The following is a 20693-nucleotide window of genomic DNA, read 5'->3' on the forward strand; positions in this document are numbered from 1 at the left end:
ACTTTTGTAAATAAATTTGTGTATGAATCCATTTCAAATGAAAGAAAAGCAGAGTCAAAGAAGCTCTCCCAATCAGCAACTGCAGTCAAAGAAGGTGTTTTCCTTAACCAAATCATCACTGTTGTATGCATACAGAGCTCAAAAACAACACCAACAATTGCCCTTTTAACCTTCTTCCACCCTTTTAACTCCCTCTGCACTTTTTTATCTTCTCTGCATTTTCTCACACCCCACAAGTCAATGGCACCAGCCCAACAGCGTTAGACCAAAACCCCACCATAAAAATCAAACCTTTCCCCCACCCCACAACCTCGTTTCCCCTCCATGGATCGCAGGAACACGTTTTCCTCTTCGTTCCTTATTCTGACCCTGTTGGGGTTTCACGTGTTCCTCGGCTCTTCGCAGGTCGAGGAGGACGACGTTAAATGTCTCCGTGGCATCAAAGAAGCTCTGTCGGATCCGCAGGGCCACCTCGACCTGTGGCGGTTCGAGAACACCACCGTGGGTTTCATCTGCGACTTCGTGGGTGTGACTTGCTGGAACCAAAGGGAGAACCGGGTCTTGAGTTTGGACTTCCAAGATTTCAAACTTTCGGGTCGGATCCCCGAGGCTATGAAGTACTGTGGGAAGAGCCTTCAGAGGTTGAATCTTGCTTCAAACACTTTCTCCTCCGAGATCCCACACGAGATCTGTACTTGGATGCCGTTTTTGGTTTCTCTAGATTTGTCTGGTAATCAACTCTCTGGGTCTATTCCTCCCACACTTGCGAATTGTTCATATTTGAATGAGTTGATGTTGTCAGATAATCAGCTTTCTGGGTCAATCCCCTTTGAGTTGGGGAGTTTGAGTAGGCTCAAGAAGTTTTCTGTGGCCAATAATAGGCTTAGTGGGACAATTCCTGAGTTTTTCCATGGGTTTGAAAGGGAGGGCTTTGAGGGGAATAGTGGGTTATGTGGGGGTCCTCTTGGATCCAAGTGTGGTGGGATGAGTAAGAAGAATCTTGCTATTATTATTGCTGCTGGGGTGTTTGGTGCTGCTGCTTCGTTGTTGCTGGCTTTTGGCCTGTGGTGGTGGTACCATTTGAGTGGGAAGAGGAAGAAGAAGGGGTATGGGGTTGGTTCCACCGTGGGTGCTGCTGGTGATTGGGCTTTGAGGCTAAGAGGGTATAAGCTTGTGCAAGTTAGTCTCTTTCAGAAGCCTATTGTGAAGGTGAAGTTGGGGGATTTGATGGCTGCTACTAACAATTTCAGTGGGGAGAATGTTCTTTTTGCAACAAGAACCGGGACAACGTACAAGGCTGATCTCCCAGATGGTTCCACGCTTGCAGTGAAGAGGTTGAATGCTTGTAGGATTGGGGAGAAGCAGTTTGGGATGGAGATGAACCGGTTGGGGCAGGTTAGGCACCCTAATCTGGCTCCTCTGTTGGGGTACTGTGTGGTGGAAGAGGAGAAGTTGTTGGTTTACAAGCACATGTCTAATGGAACTTTGTATTCCTTGTTGCACAAGAATGGTGGGGTGCTGGATTGGATGATGAGGTTCAGGATTGGATTAGGCGCAGCAAGGGGGCTTGCATGGCTGCACCATGGCTGCCACCCTCCCATCATACAGCAGAACATTTGCTCCAATGTCATTCTTGTTGATGAGGAGTTTGATGCTCGGTTGATGGACTTTGGGCTAGCAAGGCTCATGGCTTCAGACTCAAATGGTAGTTTTGTGAATGGAGATTTGGGGGAGATTGGTTACATCGCCCCGGAGTATCCAAGCACTTTGGTTGCTTCATTGAAAGGGGATGTGTATGGTTTTGGTGTTTTGCTTTTGGAGTTGGTGACAGGCCAAAAACCACTTTATGTGAGCAATGGGGAGGAAGATTTCAAGGGTAGCTTGGTGGATTGGGTGAACATGCATTCTAGTTTGGGAAGGATGAAGGATTGCATTGATAAAGCCATGAGTGGAAGAGGGCATGATGAGGAGATTCTTCAGTTTCTGAAAATTGCTTTGAATTGTGTGGTTTCTCGCCCCAAGGATAGGTGGTCTATGTACCAGGTTTATCATTCCTTAAAGGGGTTATCAAAAGACCAGAGTTTCTTTGAACATGATGATGACTTTCCCTTGATCTTTGGTAAGCCAGAAAACGAGGCAGCATAGTAGTTCTTGATGATGATGATGATGATGAGATTGTTCTCATTGAATTGCTATATGATAGTGGAGAGTTCTGAGATGGTGCTAATGTTTATGGTTTCAGCATTTCCTAATGAATCAGGTATAGTTGTATTGTATGATATAATAAACTTTCTGGTAGGATAGATTTTATGAGACCTATTTGTTTCACTGTTTGTTGTGTCCAAATGCAATCTCTCTAATCACGTCCAACATGTTTGGAACACACCTCGGATTTCAAACAAACCTCAAAATATATACACTTGTTGTCCTCAAGACACCAACAACTTGGACATGTTCTTCTTCTCTGTAACATCTAATTCATTGCAAAGTTTGAAGCATCAGTTTCTGTATAGAAGAGTTCATCTTATATGGATCTTATTTGAGGTTATGAAAATTATTTATTATTTGCAGTGAATTTTATAATATAATCACTTAATTAAACTCTTTATCTGTTTTCTATTATCCATTAGTAGCTTGTGTTGGAATGTGTGATAATTGGATTGTTCATTTATTTTGCTTCACGCAAATTTTAAATGTGGGATCAGTCCAACATAAATTTATAGAAAGAATTTCTCTGTAACGCTTTGTCAAAACACTTTTTTTACGTTATAATTTATTTATAGATTTTCTTGAATTTAAATAATTATTAAAAAATATAAATGAATTTTATATTAATAACTTATAACATCTAATTACGTGTTTTAAATATTATATTAAAAGAGTAATTATTGATTTGAATATATATAAAATAGGATAAAACAAGCCAACAACCACTTTTGTAGACACGTAATCTTTTTCCCTGATAAACATCAAAGAAATTTGGGTTGAGTATAGATTAATAAATTAAAATCTTTAATGGAGAATATATTAAAGAATTTCTATAATGTAATTTAATTTGTACGTAAATTAATTTTGGCTTATAGAAGATTTTTTTTTCTTCTAAAAAATCTCATAAAATAGTTTGTGGAAATAAACCCTTAAACATTTTTGGAAAAACATTCTGCAATCAAGAGAATAGTGTCTTTCATGTGAGAAGTGTAAACCAATCTAATCCAAATTTTTCATAGATTATTGGTCTTTTTAGTCTGATACAGTCAATTTTGCTTGTTTAACACTAGCAATTTGATTCACTTTTTTTTTCTTAAATTTATATTTATGTGAAAAAAATAAAATATAAATGGTAAGACACTTTTGTGGTCTAAGCCATCACTTTTGTGGGTGGTCAAAAGACATAGTTGGTGTGGAAGAATTTTCTTTGTCTAAATTCTGCAATTAAGAAAATGAAAATTATTGGGTCAATGTTCATAGCTTGGAAAAGTAAAGGGTGATGGCACCTTATGTGGATCATTGCAATCAAGCAAAGCAATGTCTTAAATAAGATGATTAAATATATGACTTTGAACCTTATGTTGCGTATTTTGTGGGAGGAATGTGGAAATTTCACTTCAAATAAACAAACAATTCAAGGGTCCCCTCATTCAGTTTTAATCAAAGATATATTATTATTATTATTATTATTATTATTATTATTATTCTCAACCCAGTATCCATACAGTGAGAATCACAGAATATTTTCATGATACTAATGTGAGGATCTAATAGTACTGATAAAAAGACTAATTATGATGGCTTATAGGATAAACACATAAGAAAAGGAAAAAACAAAATGTAATCTTAATGTGTCATCTAATTAATTAATGGTAGTTAAATTGTATTTAAGTTAAGTAATGTGAATGCTAATTGTGATACACGTCTTAATCAAGGTACAAGAGTGAAAGAGTCCATCAAATACTGTAAATAGACACTACACGAATATCAAACACTTACTTAAATGTCAGATAATCTTTTAAAGATGTACGTATGAAGAAAAGAAGACGATAATCGAAAGAGGAGATTCAATGGCTTAATGATGATACTATTTTTTCAACCCCTCACACGATAACACTTTCTATTTTTCTATCTAGCACACATCCTTCATTCTTTTTTCTATTTTCTTTGGAAATGAAATCAGAAAATACTCAAAATAAACACACATTTAAAAGTTAATACTATTTCATTCATACAATCTTGAAAATAGAATCTGCCATTGCATATTTTCAAGAGGCAGAATTACATGGTAACTATACTATGGTGATGTTAAGTGCAATGTTGGGTGTAGGTAGTGGGAGAATTACCTACATTAGGAAGTAGAATTTAGAGAAGGGAGGAAGTGGGACCCTCCTTAAGGATCCACATGGTGTTGATAATTGTAAAGAAAGACATGTAGGACACAGTGTGATCCATTTGAGCAGACTCATCTGGTTTTGCATCTGCCAATATATTCAGAAAAGAGAAACAAAAACTGGCAGGGGTGAGAATCTGTCTCCCATGCAATGGAGGAAGAAAAATGAAGCAGATTCATAATTTGAATCTCAGTTACTTTGGACCAAGTCACATCCTTCTCGAATCTATAGAAAATCAGACCAGAAAGAAAAAGCAAAGATAAAGAAAAAGCAGCAGCCAGGGATTGCTCCTTTGCTGATTTGGCTTTAGTGCCATACCTGAATTTCCCTCACTCCATTACTCCATAATCTATAATAGCAATATTAATGAAAAAACTACAAAAACCATTTCTCCAAGATTTCAAAAAAGATGTGTAGTTTCACCAACAAAAGCAGGCACTAGAAAAATCCTGTGGTAGGAACCTTCCTATATTTGAGGCTATTCTAGACTCTCTATTTGACACCCTACAGTTGAGCTACCAGTTATATATATATATATATATATATATATATATATATATATATATATATGTGTGTGTGTGTGTGTGTTTTCTTTTCTGTCATCTTACATAGTAACTGAGTGGCATCACTAGAGGTCCACATGGCAGGGCAAAGAGAAGCCATGTTTATTTTGATGCATTGATCAAGGAAAGAGAAGAATGAAAAGGAATTGTTTATATGTATGAACTTTAAATGAAGGAAAGTGCTTTGTTGAACACAAGGCACTTGAAAGAGGGTGCCACCATAAAAGGAATTCCCAAAGATTACTTAAACAATTAAAGGCTAATAATATGATGCATGGAGACTTGGCCTTTCTTCTTGTGTAATGCTCCAAATAATCCAAAAATTGGAATGTTTTGTCTTTGTTTTTTCCTCCACAACATATTCCTATATATCCATAAACCCAGATAAACCTCTCTCCCTCACTCTCGATTTGAGTAGGGAAAAAGTTTTTTTTTTCATAAACAAGAAGAAAAAGTAAATAGTATGCTGTGTAGCCTTCAAAAGGGTAGTCTTTCTCGAGGTTCTCACGTGTAATTTTTTGGATAAGAATGATGAGAAAAACACCCACTATTTCACTAATTCAGATGTAGGCATAGATTGCACATTTTTTTTTTTTCACTTTGAGAATTTAAGAACATAATTGGATTGCATCCAAAATTTGGTTACTTCATTTCCTAAGGCCTTGATTTACAACACCATCAAAGGGTACATTTCAAAGAGAAGAAAAAAAAATGAGGATCACACTTATAACCTCTAAAAGCACTTGCAATCATACTATGTAACAAGTAAAGACTTATGTTATAGAACACACTCTGAATTCTTCTTCCACAAGAGAATAGCAAAAAATCTTCTATGATTTGTCCTGAAACTTGGTGTGGAACTTCACAATGCAATGCTCAGGCTTGTGTAGGTGGCTGTCTGGTTTTCACTGCTCTTCTGAATAATTCATCCATACACAATAATTACAGACAAAGAGGTGAGCCAAACGATGTGAATAGAAATGAAATGACATGAAATTCCATGGTACGGCAGAATTATGCAGTGCACAGTGAAATAGTGTGATGATCATCATAATGGGTCCTCAAAACAATTAACAATAACATCATCAATAGGAAGCAAAAAAAATTCCACTTTCAAATAAGACATGAATTGGATTGTTAAATTCAAAATGAGGTTAAAAGTAGTTCATGATCCTCCAATAAATTAATCAAGCTTTCCATAGAAAGGAAAAGGAGCCACCGAATTCTTTTTTCCCCCAATAACTAAAGTGGTACAGTTCTTCACCCGATGTCTTTTTTTGGTTTCTCATGAAAATAAGAGAAAGATTGTTAGTTAAAGGAGCTTTTGATAAAGAGTGAAAAATTATCAAGTATGAGTCCCCTTTTGCTAAGTGCTATGCCTAATGAATTGAATCAACTTCAACATTGTCTATGTTCTTGATTTAACCTCCTTTCAACATGTGACAACCAAATTTTAAGGTTTGTCTTTCTATCTCATGTTCATGCAATGTGTTTGGTTTCATGTTACATGAGTCCAACCAAGAGTAACTATTTGTTGTCTCTGCTTTCATTTTCATAATTTGACATGAATTAATGTATCTCTGAACACACGTTTCTTCTTTTTCCAAACATGTGTTTGGAGATGCATTAAGCATGCACGTGTTGCTTCAATCTCACATCAAATAACTAAGATGAATGCAAACAATTAACCATGTAGGTTCTTGAGAAAAATGTAAAATCAAACACACTGTTACTGTGATTTATTTGCATTCTAGACTCTATTACCAAAACACTTAACACCCCACAATTTCTTTTCTTTATTTTAATGTGGTGAGCCATGCAAATTAGATGAAGAAAAGCATCATCATAAAGCATTTCACAGATCATAAATGTGTGTACCTGTTGTGTATTGGATCAGGTCCATTTGGTACTCTTCTCTTGCTCACTATGAAGAGTCTAGAATTTGAATGCAAGCCATGCCTCTGCATGCTGACCAACTTCAAATGCTTGGAGATAACATTCATTGGAACTAGCACTGTTCTTTTTGTGTGACGGTTCTCTGAGATAGCAAGGAACACAAACCAGATGACTCCTAAAGATACCAAGGCTCCAAGAAGCAACCTTCTACAACTCATAACACCACCAGCACCCATTTCTTCACCCCTCTTATGAGTGTGACTTTCCATGGCAAGTTAAGGCAAGAGGGTGAGAATGTTTCAGCAACATTGTGGCATTGATCACACAGAGATGATATAAGAAGAAGAAGAAGAAGAAGAAGAAGAAGAAAGAGAGAGAGAAAAGAGAAGAAAAGAAAGAAAGAGCAGAAGGGAAGGACTATCTCTGATTCCTAACTTGGCGGGCTTAGAGAAACTTGCTCTATTTAAAGGCAGACAACAGAAACTGTTCTCTATGGTGTGTGTGTGGAAAAGATTTTCAATACTTTTAGTCTACAAGTACTCCTTCTATCAAAACTATGACACCTTATATGTACCTTTTTTCTTAGGTAAAAATAACAAAAGCATTAAATTAATACAAATTATATGATGTTTAAGAACTTTGGTTCTATTATTGAGAACCTCTCTCCCACTCCCTCTTTCTTTGGTCTGTTCAAACCCTTTCAACCATTGGTCCAAAAAAACAACTCTGCTGAAATCCTTAGATTCCTCTGCTCTATGGATTTCAGACATTCTTAAATTAAGATAGAAGGGAAATATATTTTTTAGAGAATAAATAGTTATAGTGGTAGCTTTTGGAGGCTTTTTGATAGAAGACACCAAATATAGATTGTTGAAATTGGAAGGAAATTCCAGGTATAGTAATAATGACACATTTTGTGTTATTTCTCTGCAATGATGAATACAATATCATTCAAGTATGCTAATAATGTAAATGAGTTTTATAATTATGTAAATAAACCATTTAGAATGTTTAGTAATTGATAGAATATTTTTTTTAATCAATGTGGAAAAATCAGGTTTAAGATTATTCATATTTTTCGTGAAGAGAATGTGTGTGCTGATAAGTTGACTAATTTAAGATTTATTCATGTTTTATCTAGTTTGTTCTTAGAATTCTTTTATGAATAAGTATAGTCTACTTATGTATCGTTTTTATTAACATATGAGGTGTTAGCCTAGCTGAAACGTCAAGTTGCATAATGATGTATAACCTGACAGATTTTCATTTAAAAAAAGACATTTAGAACAATTTGTAATGATGTAAATTAGATATGTTTGTGATAATAGTTTATCATAATTAAACCTAGCCAATAAGTGATAGTATGTGTGGGAGTAGAAGAGAGAGAAATGGAAAATGGGAATTGGGAGAAAGGGTGAAGGGAGCATGGACAAACATAAAAGGCCAAAATGAATGAGAAAAGGTACTTATATGAGGCTCTTTAGATGTAAAAAAAGTGTCCACTTGAACTCTCTTTTACTGGGTTTGTGCATTTTCATGCAACTTGAAAAAGGGATCTCACTCTCATCTCTTTTACTCTTAACTCTCACTATTGTACTTTGCATAAATGAAAAATTGAAAACCTTCAACTCTTCATCAAATGAAACTTTAGCACTCATCACATTAATCTAAGGAACAAAACAACATAAATTTTCAATTCAAGTTTCTTCAATGTGAAATCAACATTTTTAAAATTTTAAACTAATTTATAGAAAAATAGTGTTTTATATATAGTAGTCTACATTATTATAGTCTAAGGGCCCCTAATTTTTAAGAAGTTCTCTCTACCCTACTAATTTAACCAATCATTCCAATTTATTTTGTGCTTCATTATTGTTATTCTTTTTTTAAAAAAAAAGTATAAATTGATTTGAAGTTCTTTTCAGTGATGGAAATAGGGTGGCCCTGCAGGTTTGATTATATTTGTCTTCAACATAAAAAAGTTATATTTATTATATTTTCTTAATATAACATAAAAATTTATAGTTATTATGTCTTTTTAAGGTAACAGGTATATTTATATTTTATTATTTGATGTTAAATAATGGGTTACCCTTCTTTTTAAATATTTGTTCAAGTATTGGAGGAATCCCTGAAAACAAGGATTCAGAACTTGGAAGTTGTATAAGCATTAAGTGGAATAAATAAACTAATATGACAAACTGGAGAAAATTATTTACGCACTAAAATATAATTAATTAAGTAAACAGAAAAAAGTTATCTGTGTTTTCTTTTTATCATTACTCTTAATTCCATAAGCGTTATTTTTGGTTTTATTTGTCCTCTTTTCAAATAAGTTAAAAACGTATACATATTTTTTTGACGAGACTCTTTGTACATGAACAGATGAAAAATTAAAATTGAAATTTAACTCAACCTTGTATAAGATTAAGTTTATATTCATTATATATTATTAATTGATTTTATCTTTAGTCGATGTAAAATCTGTAATTAACAAATAACACGATAAGACTAATAAACTCTCATTAGGATAAAGTTTAAATTATATTAATATCATAATAAAAAGTAAACTTAAATCTAACTCAACCTTATAAGATCAAGTTCTTATAAAATCAAGTTGTAAAGTAAAATTTGTATATACTTATATATACATGAGAAATGACATTATCTCTAATCAACGTCAGATCTCTAACATAAATATTTACTAAATTAATTTATATGCACAATTAAAAATTATTAATCTATTTCTTATCATCCTTACACCTCAAGATTTTTTAATTTGATTATATGCATGTGATATATTCTTAATTTGTTCATTATACATGTATCATGTTTTTAATTTGGTTATTTATTTGCAATGATCAAATTAAGGAGAGCAAATTAAGAATGTGCTATGATAAATTAAAACTACTTTACATTAAATGTGTAACAACCAAAGTAATACATACTAAATAAGTAACATTTTACAGGTGTAAAGATCAATTTAACAAAGATTTTATGTACAGAGCCGAATTGAGAATTTATTAAATTATACACTTCTCATATAAAATATTTATACAAAAAAAAAATAATGCAATTATTTTCATTATTTCTTGAATAAATTTTAAAAATATACAAAAATAAAAATAGATATCACAATATCATAAAAGAAACTTTTTTTAAAAACAATAAGGATAAAATTCTAAAAATAATGTATTCACCTAATACAATTATCGAAATTAGTATTATGTTTATTAATAACTAGCAAAAATACATGTTATTGCTAATATGTGTATCTTTTTATTACATTAAAATAATACAGTTTTAAAACACACACGTGTGTGTGTATATATATATATATATATATTATTTTTTGTAATAATGGCATTAAAATGTATCTGATAGTAATTTTTAAATAGAAAGTTATTTAGTTATTTAAAATAGAGAAAAGTTGTTTAATTACTTATTTTTATTAAATAAAAAACTGTTTTTATTTATTAAAAAATAAAATTGTCTAATTAAAAAATTTATGTATATCTATCTATAAATATAACTATAATCACTAAAAAATAAAGACATAATTTGGTGCGTAAATGCTTATTCTAATTACCATGGTGTTTGGATTTGTCATTGCATAGTGTGAAACAAATGAATGAAAGCACATTCAACAGTGAAGAAAGTCTAAATTCAATGAATGAAGTGTTAGTGGGTGAGAAACTTTATGCGACTTGTTTTGACATGAGTTTTTCATATATAACGAGATAAGTCTCTTGTTTTGTGTTTTCTTTTGTGGTTTGAGATCTTAATCAAATTACATCATGTTTAGCATGGTTGGTTTTTGGATGAGAAACTATTGCTAAAAATATGGGGTGATGATGAACTTATATCTCAAAATGGGATGCATGAGTAGGAGAAAAAGTGAGAAATTGAAAGAAAAGTGAGAGAAACTAAAAAGATGTGATAAATTAGTGAAATGATAAGAGAAAGAAAATGTTAAGAGATCAATCTAGTTCTCTTGTAGATCAATCTAGTTTCTCAAACATTAATCACTTTTTTTTATAAAGCTTTCATATTAGATATTACTATGCAATTTGATATTTTCAGTTATGCAGCTACCTTAAGTAACAATAATCATTGGTCATGCAGCTACCTTAAGTAACAACAATCATCGGTCATCACAATATTTATTCATGCAAGTATTTCTACCATAATGTATTAGTACTAAGTAGTATTAGTACTACTAATAGTATATGTTTGTATATATTCAAAAAGTGTAAAGAGAAAAGAGGGTAATTTTTCTTAAAGAAAGATGAGAAAAGCAGCTTTTGACAGATTATGTTTTTTTCCCCGTGATTCTAAGGTTACGTAATTGTTGTGACTACATTGTTTGAAGACATACACGTGATGTTTTTTGGTTTTTTCGTCACTACATTGTATCATATCATTATGCTCAATTTCAACACAACCACATATATGATTAATCTCTTACTTTTGTTAAAATTTAAATACCAAAAGGTTATGAGGGGAAAAGGGGTCTTCCTTTTTCGTTTTCTGTTGTAATTTAGCATAACCTTTCCCCAGCAAAACCTCTTTTCTCTGTTCAATTTTAATGGATGAATTACAAGGACTTCAAAAGCTCATGGTTCTTTAGTATAACATGAACTGTAGACAGTTTTTATAGGATGAAAACTAGAGATCAAAAGGAAGATATGGTTATGTGTTGAAATCAACTGAATATAAATCAAAGGTACAATATTCAATAAGGAAAACAAACAATTTGACATATATATCAAGTATTGAACTACCTGCATGTTTGGATTAGTGTTGTGGAGCCATGGATGCACATCACCCCTGAAAACCCTTTTATTTGTTGTGTTATATGGATCCTTGTATGCTGAACCAAACACAATCAACAGATCAATGAAAGGAGTGCCAACAATACTCACTTTATCATCAGGTAAATTTTATTTTAGTTAATTTTGTCTTCTCATTTGAGGAATCTCTCTTGATATAAATGTATGTCAAATTTTGTATATTCCTACAAATTTTAGTCAATTACAAAAAAGGTATTAGAGAGTATTAAAGAGTGTTGTTATCATTCTTCAATAATATAAACACTTCAATCTAGAACCTTAGAATCAAAGCTTTTCTGCTTATCTCTTCCTCTTAACAAGACTTTCTTCACTATAGACTCTTCCTCCTCATCCAAAAATTCACCACTACATTTTCTCCCTTCTATTTTTGATCACTTCTCTCTGAGTGGTAGTTATAGCCCTTCTTAGAATGATTAAATAGTGTAGATAAAGTTCACTTTTGCAATCACAATCCACTTCTACTGTGACCAACCACTGTTGGCTAATGGAACCTTAATCTACAATTAAAAAATAAATTTCCTGCTGAAGAGGGATCACATATCATAATAACAAAGAATACAAGGTTCTTATAATTCACCACATTACATGACATAACATGGCCTGTTGCAGGGAACAAATTAGACTGTGTACTATGACAGCTTTTGAAGAAGTAAGATAGGTGTCAAAAACTAATCCTGTTGACCCTTGTAACAGATAAAATATTGCACCAGCATGTTTTTCAGCCTTTACTGCAACTGTGGCATTTGAATGTGTCATCTCCTCTTCTTCTGGGACCATGTCGGTCCATAAATCGCCAAGAGCGTCCGGCCAAACCGTCTGTCGGTTATCTGTATGTACACACACATCCCCTTAAACAGCTCAGATTGGACTCAATATCATTAAAATCCACAAGTATTGCATAACATAAATTAATGAATACAGGTCCCATGTCCTGCACCTCATCAGGGTAAAAGAATATCAAGAAAAATTAATGGTTTACACTTAGTACATATACATGCTATGCAGATACAGTATTGGTTACTTAAATTACCTTCACAAGGTTTCCACAAGAATCCAGCATGTCAGTTTTTAAAGGATACTCAACTACCTGATTCAGAACATGAAAATTAGTAAGAAGAAGACCAATAAGATGACAAATATTGAAGGTATGAAAATAGTGCGCACAATAAACGTGTTCTCTCCAATCAAGGATGATTCAGATATTTGCCTCATCAGTACCCCATAGTCAACTTGTGTATATGGAGGGGTGACACTAATGTAATCAAATGGGCCAGTGTTACCTGCATGTAAACAATTCAAATTTACAACAGCAGATGAAATTATGTTAGTTTTGGCATGAAAAAATATATATTGACAACCGAAAAGTTGTAAACAACCCCTGATGTAAATTTGTAATTAAATGACGTGAAAAATTATTAAAATAATAGTATTGAGGATTGTTATGTGGGTGTAAAAAAAAAGTGGGTAGCCAACGTATCATGGTTCTTTTAGTATTAGCTTACTCACTTTGGTAGTTGTCAGTGGTGAAAGATAATGATGGAATATTTATTCCATTTTCATAAATAAGAGTATGAACAGTAGTTAAACAATGAACAAATAAAGTAAATTTGGCTTCTAAAACTTTTTCTGGTAAATCCTTATACTGGCAATACTTTTTGCATCAAACATTTCATACTTCCAGCCATAAAAACATTTGACTTTAAATTTTGCTTCATTGTCGGTGTAAAGATTATTACACTGCCAAACAATTAGAAATCATCTTAAGTGTAACTTTTAAATAACTATTATAACAATCTTATCATACATGGCAATCGATGATAGATGACAATGTAAAAAATCTCTGTACTCTCAATGCATTCTAATTAAAGTCAAAGTATTTGTGTTATAAATAATTTTGAGTAACCCCTAAATCCCACAACAATCATATGCATACAATGGAATTGAAAGGAAAAGATACACATACCTACAAATTGCTCTGCACGTTCAAAGAATTTTTCCACACGGACAGTGTGTATGACTGAAGCATCAAGGAATTCAGTTTCCTCTAAGTTTGGACGTAAAACAGATGATACAACCCAAGGATCCATCTCAACAAAATGTACCTGAATAATCATAGAAACAAGGGAATTCAGGAAAGAGTAGCATTTTGTTCAGGAAAATGTGAAAAAACAAATTATTGAAAATCCTTTTGAGCATCTGAACTTGATGAAAATCTGTTAATTCCATATCTCAACAGAAGGCTGAGTCTGTAACTTAGGAGATATCTCAGATAATCTGATAAGTGATCATAATTTCACAAAACTCACTATCTATAGATTCTATAGTTATAGTGAATGTAAACTTGTTACTGAAAACATTAATACCTCAGAACATCCTCGGCTAAGCGCTTCAATTCCAACAGAACCTGTGCCACTATACAAATCTAACCACCGACCAGGCCTCAACGCTGCAGGACAGCCACCAGCTGCCTTAGTATTTAAAAATGAAATTATTAGTATAAACAGGAAAGTAACAGCAATAAAATTGTACAGACTAAATGATATGTCCCACATCAGTAGTTAATTAGCAAAAAAACAGTGTGCTAGTGCTACATAGGAGATAAACATGGAACTGGTACCTGTAATATATCAAAGGCTGCACCTTTCACCACTTCCATCATGGGGCGTACATCCATGCCCTTTGGTGAGAGTAGCTTCACTCTTCGAGCTGTTCCTCCAAGAACCTATGTGGGGTCCATTTCACACCCAAAATCAATTATGCCAAGAAAAGTTAAAAATATTCACTTTTTCCACAATCAATCATAGCCGCACCAAAATTGATTTAGAAATGAATTTGCTAAACTAAAAACTAGCCAAACACCCATTGTTACTGTAGGACTCAGATTTAGTCACCCCTCCGTTGTTTTTGAAGCCAACCAACCTGGCTTCTAGTCACTGGAAATAAAGGCCAAGGGTACTTTCATAATTTTTTAAATACTATTTTTTATAGGACTTAAGATCAGTAAATCAAGGTCATTTCCCATTAAGGTTTTAATGTCTTGAGGCAAGTGAATGAAACGAAAAAAGCACTTGACTAATTAAAGAAAAGCATGAATATCAGTAAAAGAAGACGACAGTTAAATATCTGAATGTACTACATTAATTTGCTGTACAAGTTAACTACTTTAAGCAGTTAAGACTTGAACATAACATTCAAAACAGAATAAAACAATAAAATGTTCATATGATATATAGTTCACAACCAAAAATAGGTCTGGCAGTGTTAAATTTTTTATATTAGAGAGATAAAACATACCTAGGCAACAATGGGTGGAAGAAAGAAATGGAGTAAAATTACCATACCATTTTTTAGATATATATTTTGAGATGAAACAGAGCTGATAACCATACCACTGGTCATCACTTTCATTTTCATCTAATAAATAACCAACTTAAGATTTTAAAGAGTTAAGAACCGAATACGGTAGAGTCATACTGATGTATCCCACGAATGACCTTCCAGGAGGAAAATATGAAGCCCATAAATATGGGAGAGTATTATAACATGAAAGTGATAAATCCCATTGGAAATCTCACATTGGCTAGCCATGAATAATATAGACAAAATAATATAGATACACATATATAATTGGAGGGAAAACCTCGCCCTATAGACTAGCTTTTGAGGTTGATTTAATCCTAAATCTAAAATCTAAGATGGTATAAAAATCATCTGTCTTAATGGTTGTTGCAGGTCGTATTGGGCTGGTTATTAGACTACTCACAATTGCAGATGTTCTAGTCCAAAATTTCACACTCGAGATGTTTAGTTCCTTGGTGTGATGGGGTTCATATAAGATCAAAATAGTGCATATAAATGGATGATAATCCAGACCCTATTATCTAGTTTTTCGAGCTCAGTTATGTTCAAACTCAAATTTTAAGAAATCTCGTACATCTCTACTATCTTAAAACCCTTAGAAATGAAGACAATTCATCATACACTAGAGTGAAGCCATCTTAAATTACATTGGAAGCCAAAAAAAAGCATGGAAATGGGGTTAAATTAAACAGCTGTAGAGTGTTGGGTGCATTTTACTTGGAATGCACCACTTTCACAATTTTGTTTACAAAATACAAACACGCACTAGCAATCTATTTTCATCATCAGATAGCACTCTAAAAGATGCAAGTCCTAAAATGAGAATACCTGAAGCAATTTATGGGTAGTACGAGGAGGCTTGGGGTCCTCTGGTGGATCCTCTACTTGCTTCCCTCCTCTTCTTTTTAGAGGCTCCTTTCTCCTCTTGGACTAAAGTGTTGCATTCAGAAGATAAAACAAAAGGGAAACCACAGTAAAATTCACAGAACACAATTTCAAAAGCCTTTATTAAGATAGTTAACCACTAGTTTCATCCTTGAACTATTGTACTCTCCAAAGTGGCCCTTAAGTAATCCAAAAATATTAAAAGACTTTTCAAATTGATCCTTGAACTTTACTTAAATATATCAACAATGTTGGGATAAAATTGGGAAAGTTGTTGAGCAAATTCCAATGCACAATATGAACAAGAATATGTTTAGACTAAAGTTGCGAGAATTCAAAAGTATTTTTGACTCCAGAAGCAACAAATGTTTCCTTTATTTTTTTTATAATCAGCAGCAACAAATTTTTCCTTATCAATTCATATATTGAAACACATAATTTTGCAAAGAAGATTCGCTAAAGTACTTCTGTAACTCTAATCAAACATGTACTGAATTTTGTTGCTGCCGGGGTAAAAGTACATGTGAGTTCTCCTAACTGAAATTAAAACATACACTTAAGACTAAAGTGATAAATGTTCAATACTTTGAGAATTACTTCAACAATATGATTGCTTTAAAGACCACTTAAGAGAAATGGCAATATCTTGAGACCAAATTGGCGGTTTGTCCTATAGAGACATGATAAGGCACATGAATTTTCAAGCATAAGGGACCTTAGAAGACGAGTGAGAAAAGTACTCGTCAGCATCGACATCGTAGCCATAGCGCTCAAGCAAGATTTTTTTCTGCTCACTGCCCAACCCACTTTCGGATTCTGCAAAATATAGAAGAAAGAAGAGATTCCATTGATCTCAGAACATGAAAATTTAATATTTTCCATGTGGGTGAAGTGGTAAGAACGAACTTACTACTGTAAGAGACGGAGAGGTGTGAGGAGAAGCGAGTGGTGGGTGTGGAGGAGGAGAAGGGGAGAAGAGGTAACGATGGTGGTGAGCCGAAATCTGACTTGGTGTTGAGAAGCAGTGGCGACAGTGTTGGAGGCGACAAAACCGCCATTGTTAAAGCTTAGAAGAAATAAGAAGCAGAAGAGGTTGAATGAAGAGAAAGAAAAAAATATAGATAAGTTTCAGTGAGGTAACACTGTATCAAAAATGTATTTTGTTCCTCTGTTACAACTTTTATGAGTTAAAAAATAGGCTAAAAAATATTTCATGTAATATATTAATATCACATAAAATTTAGTAAAAATATTTTTAGTTAATAATAAAATAAAATATTATTTGGATTATATTAAATTCTTGCTTTTTAATATTAATTTTTCTTAAGTTTTATGAACTATTTCATAAAAAACACTCATTACTGTTTAACTTTTATTTTTTATTATTATTATAGAGAAACACAACATTTTTTTTCAGCATAATAATAAATTAAAACAAAATTCATAATATTTGTAATAGTGATAAAAGTAACTATATATTTTATGTAATATGGTTTAATTTAATTTATTTAAATTCAAGTATTATTAAATAGTTTGCCCAAGACAATTATTTAAATAAGATGAAATATGAATATTTTATTAATTAAGTTAAAAATATATAAATAAAAAATTTAACTATTTAAATTTCATTTATTCCTAATAATACAATAAGTTTTCCATACTTCCTTCACTGGACTAATTACATGCATGTCTAAAGATGTTTATATATATAGTTTTATGGATAAAAATGAACTTCTGTTAGTCTATACCAATAGTAATACATTCATTTTGATGATGAGTTTTTTTATGAAAATGTTTGAGCTTCTTATGTTAAAGAGAATAACTAGGATTATAGGTAAGGAAAAATATTTTTTATTTTTTATTTTTTTTTGTTAAAATTGGGATGAGATGTTTGTTTAATTGGAACAATTTTGGGAGGAAATTATAAGGTTGCATGTATGAAATTTGAATTAATTGGATACTTTAGTCAAGGTTTTGGTTGCTTGTTGAGTGTATTCTTTGGTTAATTGTGGAATTTGACTTTTAAGTTAATGAATTAAATTGCAAGTTGATGGAATTGTGATATGTGCTTAAACATTAATTAAATGAAAGTAAATGTTATAATGTGTTTTGAATAATGATTTTGAGTTAATTAAAGTTAAACATGGTGTATTGGTGGTTGATGAAAGAGATTGTGTGTTAAAAGAGGAAGTTGATGAATGATTTATTTTGAAATGTGGAATTTCAATTACATGTGTGAATCTAGTTTTTTTTAATTTAAGATATCTTATGATTTGAGAATATTAAGATATCTTATAATTTGAGAATATTGAAAGTAAATAAGATGTATGATGAAGCAAATATAAAGACATGAATGATTTGGAATTAGATGTATGATGAATTTTTAAGAAAGGTGAAATTTTTATGTTTATTTAATTTTATACTAATAGCATTTTTTTTATCGATAATAAAAAATAAATAAATGTGAATCACTTCAGATGTGATCCAACCCTTATACGTAATAAAATACCTAAGTCACTTCATCATAAAACTTACACCACTGAAAGCCTATGATTAAAAAACACCCCTGATTTTACTCAAAATTAAATACCCTAAAAACAAGTACCTGAGCTAAAAAATATATCATGAAATCATCATCATACTAATAATAATTTATATCAATTACTTATACAATAAATAATGTTAAATTATATGTTTATTAGTTTAAGAATATCTTAAATTCATTATTATAAAGCATTTATGGATATGATTAATTATTTGTTCTTATAATTAATTAATATAATAGTATGTATAATTGTAGACATTGCACCATTCATTTTATTTATATACCAAAAGGTAATATGTAATTCTAATTAATTCGTACATGTTTTAATTATCATTGATGCTATAGTTTTATTCTAAATACACAAAGTAAAAAAAATTATAGAATAATGCCTTATTGAATTGGTCACTTAAAACTTCATATATTAAATAATAAAATAACCATTTCAACATAATATTATTTTCTTAAAATAATGCATAATTAGTTATATTCAATTTTCACACTCACATTTCACATAAACACATTTAAGAATTTACTTAATACAAATCATTAAAAAATTAAGGTAATAAACTAGTAAAAATATGACTTATACTAAGAGCAAAATTAATTCGTAATTATAGATATATAAAATCATTTTCAATATAGAGTTATATTTAGTTCATAAATTTAATATTTGAATTTTATAAACAAAATCTTAAGAATAAAGAAAATATATCTTACATTAACACTAAAATTGTAATAAAATCTTAAAACTAAGATGAGAAAAATATAAATCACAAAAGATAAATTAAAATATCATATTACAAATTTTATTATATTAAAATTGATCTAAAATATCATGATATCATCATATTAAAGATGAATTAAAACGTCATAATATGATATGAAACTTTGGCAGAAATATTTGATATTTGCCAAACCCTAATAATTAAATGGTTAGGTATTAAATAAATAGGTATAGTTGATATATATCCACATCATATTTATAGAAAAAAAAGTGTGTGGATCGTAATTTTGGTTGAATCACCTACAATCACACTCACATAATAATGTCTGTGCCAGAAACAAATACCTATTATTTTATAAAGTTACACTACAACAAAATCAAACCAAATCTAATGACAAAATTAATCATTATATTAATTAAAATAAATATTATTTTAAAAAATAAAAAATTATTGATATTTAAATTAATTTTTATTATTAATAAAATTTATAAATTAGTTTATAAATTGTATTTAATTAAATACTGAGATTTTAATTATCAATTTTAGAATTTAAAATAATTAATATCTAAAATCTTAATAACTAATTAGATATCAATTTATAAACTAATTTATAAATTGTATGAATAATAGAAATTACTTTAGATATCAATAATTTTTTTAATCTTTAAATTAATATCTAATTTAGTTAATATAGTAACTAATTATTTTTAAAAAAAAATAAAATTATTTAATAATTTTCTTGTAGTTGTCAATAATTTTTTTATAAAAAACAGATATAGTAAAATGTCACGTCTAAATTGATTTTTTTTATTTTAAAAAATATATTTGATGTTGTTTATTTTGAAATATTAAAAAAACCTAAATAAAAGTATTAAATTATTTGAGTTAATTTGTCTCAAAAATATAAATTAATAATATTAAAAATAATGAAATAATTGAATCAAATAAAAATATATATATTAGTGGAAAGAAAAATAATATCTCATTTTTTTTAAAAAATAATCATTTTTCTAAAACCACAAAACTAAAAAAAAAAGATTATTTTCTCAAACGAGATTTGGGAATACAACTGACATTATTTAAGAAATGTGAGATTATATTTTATTTAAAACTATTTAAAAAATAATAAAAACAATTACAATTAAAATGAAGATGGATGAAAATATGGAGGTGGAATTTAACAAAAATAAATTCTGATCACCCACCAAAAATAAAAACAAAAAGTGAAAACCAACTCAGAATTCGGCCCTAAAAAACCGAATTCCGAGAGTGGCGAAAAGTAAATGAATAGTAAACGGTTCTATATTGAGAATTAATGTTACCACACCTCCAGCTGCCAAATTTACGTTACTTTCCATATTTTTAACCAAAAAACTCGTCAAAAAAATTAAAAAAAAAAGTATCACATTTACTCAGTTTCATTTTTATATTATTATACTATAAAATAATAATAGTAGAATTATTACATAACAATTTACTGTGGA

The 20693-nt window shown here is 30.8% G+C and overlaps 3 protein-coding genes across 4 annotated transcripts; 1 reads left to right on the forward strand and 2 right to left on the reverse strand.

Moving 5' to 3' along the window:
• Positions 1–2575, forward strand: LOC137836851 (inactive LRR receptor-like serine/threonine-protein kinase BIR2). The gene has a single exon (XM_068645613.2). It carries the CDS (start codon positions 325–327, stop codon positions 2143–2145), a length of 1821 nt encoding a protein of 606 aa, XP_068501714.2. The 5' UTR covers positions 1–324; the 3' UTR covers positions 2146–2575.
• A 2995-nt stretch (positions 2576–5570) lies between these two features.
• On the reverse strand, positions 5571–7345 carry CLE25 (CLAVATA3/ESR-RELATED 25). The gene is made up of 2 exons (XM_068645611.2): positions 6824–7345; positions 5571–5861 (listed from the first exon to the last, which is right to left on the reverse strand). Exons 1-2 carry the CDS (start codon positions 7108–7110, stop codon positions 5822–5824), a joined length of 327 nt encoding a protein of 108 aa, XP_068501712.2. The 5' UTR covers positions 7111–7345; the 3' UTR covers positions 5571–5821.
• A 4852-nt stretch (positions 7346–12197) lies between these two features.
• On the reverse strand, positions 12198–17087 carry LOC137836850 (methyltransferase). 2 transcript variants are annotated; one of them, XR_016520410.1, is made up of 9 exons: positions 16850–17078; positions 16655–16755; positions 15883–15984; positions 14312–14416; positions 14058–14158; positions 13658–13796; positions 12859–12974; positions 12725–12781; positions 12198–12521 (listed from the first exon to the last, which is right to left on the reverse strand). XR_016520410.1 is itself a non-coding variant. In XM_068645612.2 (9 exons), exons 1-9 carry the CDS (start codon positions 16995–16997, stop codon positions 12447–12449), a joined length of 948 nt encoding a protein of 315 aa, XP_068501713.1. In that variant the 5' UTR covers positions 16998–17087; the 3' UTR covers positions 12198–12446. The 2 variants fall into 2 exon arrangements, 1 of the variants encoding a protein (XP_068501713.1); XM_068645612.2 differs by having other exon boundaries at positions 14058–14162; positions 16850–17087.
• Between the last annotated feature and the right edge of the window lie 3606 nt (positions 17088–20693).

This window comes from Phaseolus vulgaris, chromosome 4, assembly GCF_051622355.1.
Source record: "Phaseolus vulgaris cultivar YP4 chromosome 4, ASM5162235v1, whole genome shotgun sequence".
NCBI classification, from domain to species: domain Eukaryota; kingdom Viridiplantae; phylum Streptophyta; class Magnoliopsida; order Fabales; family Fabaceae; genus Phaseolus; species Phaseolus vulgaris.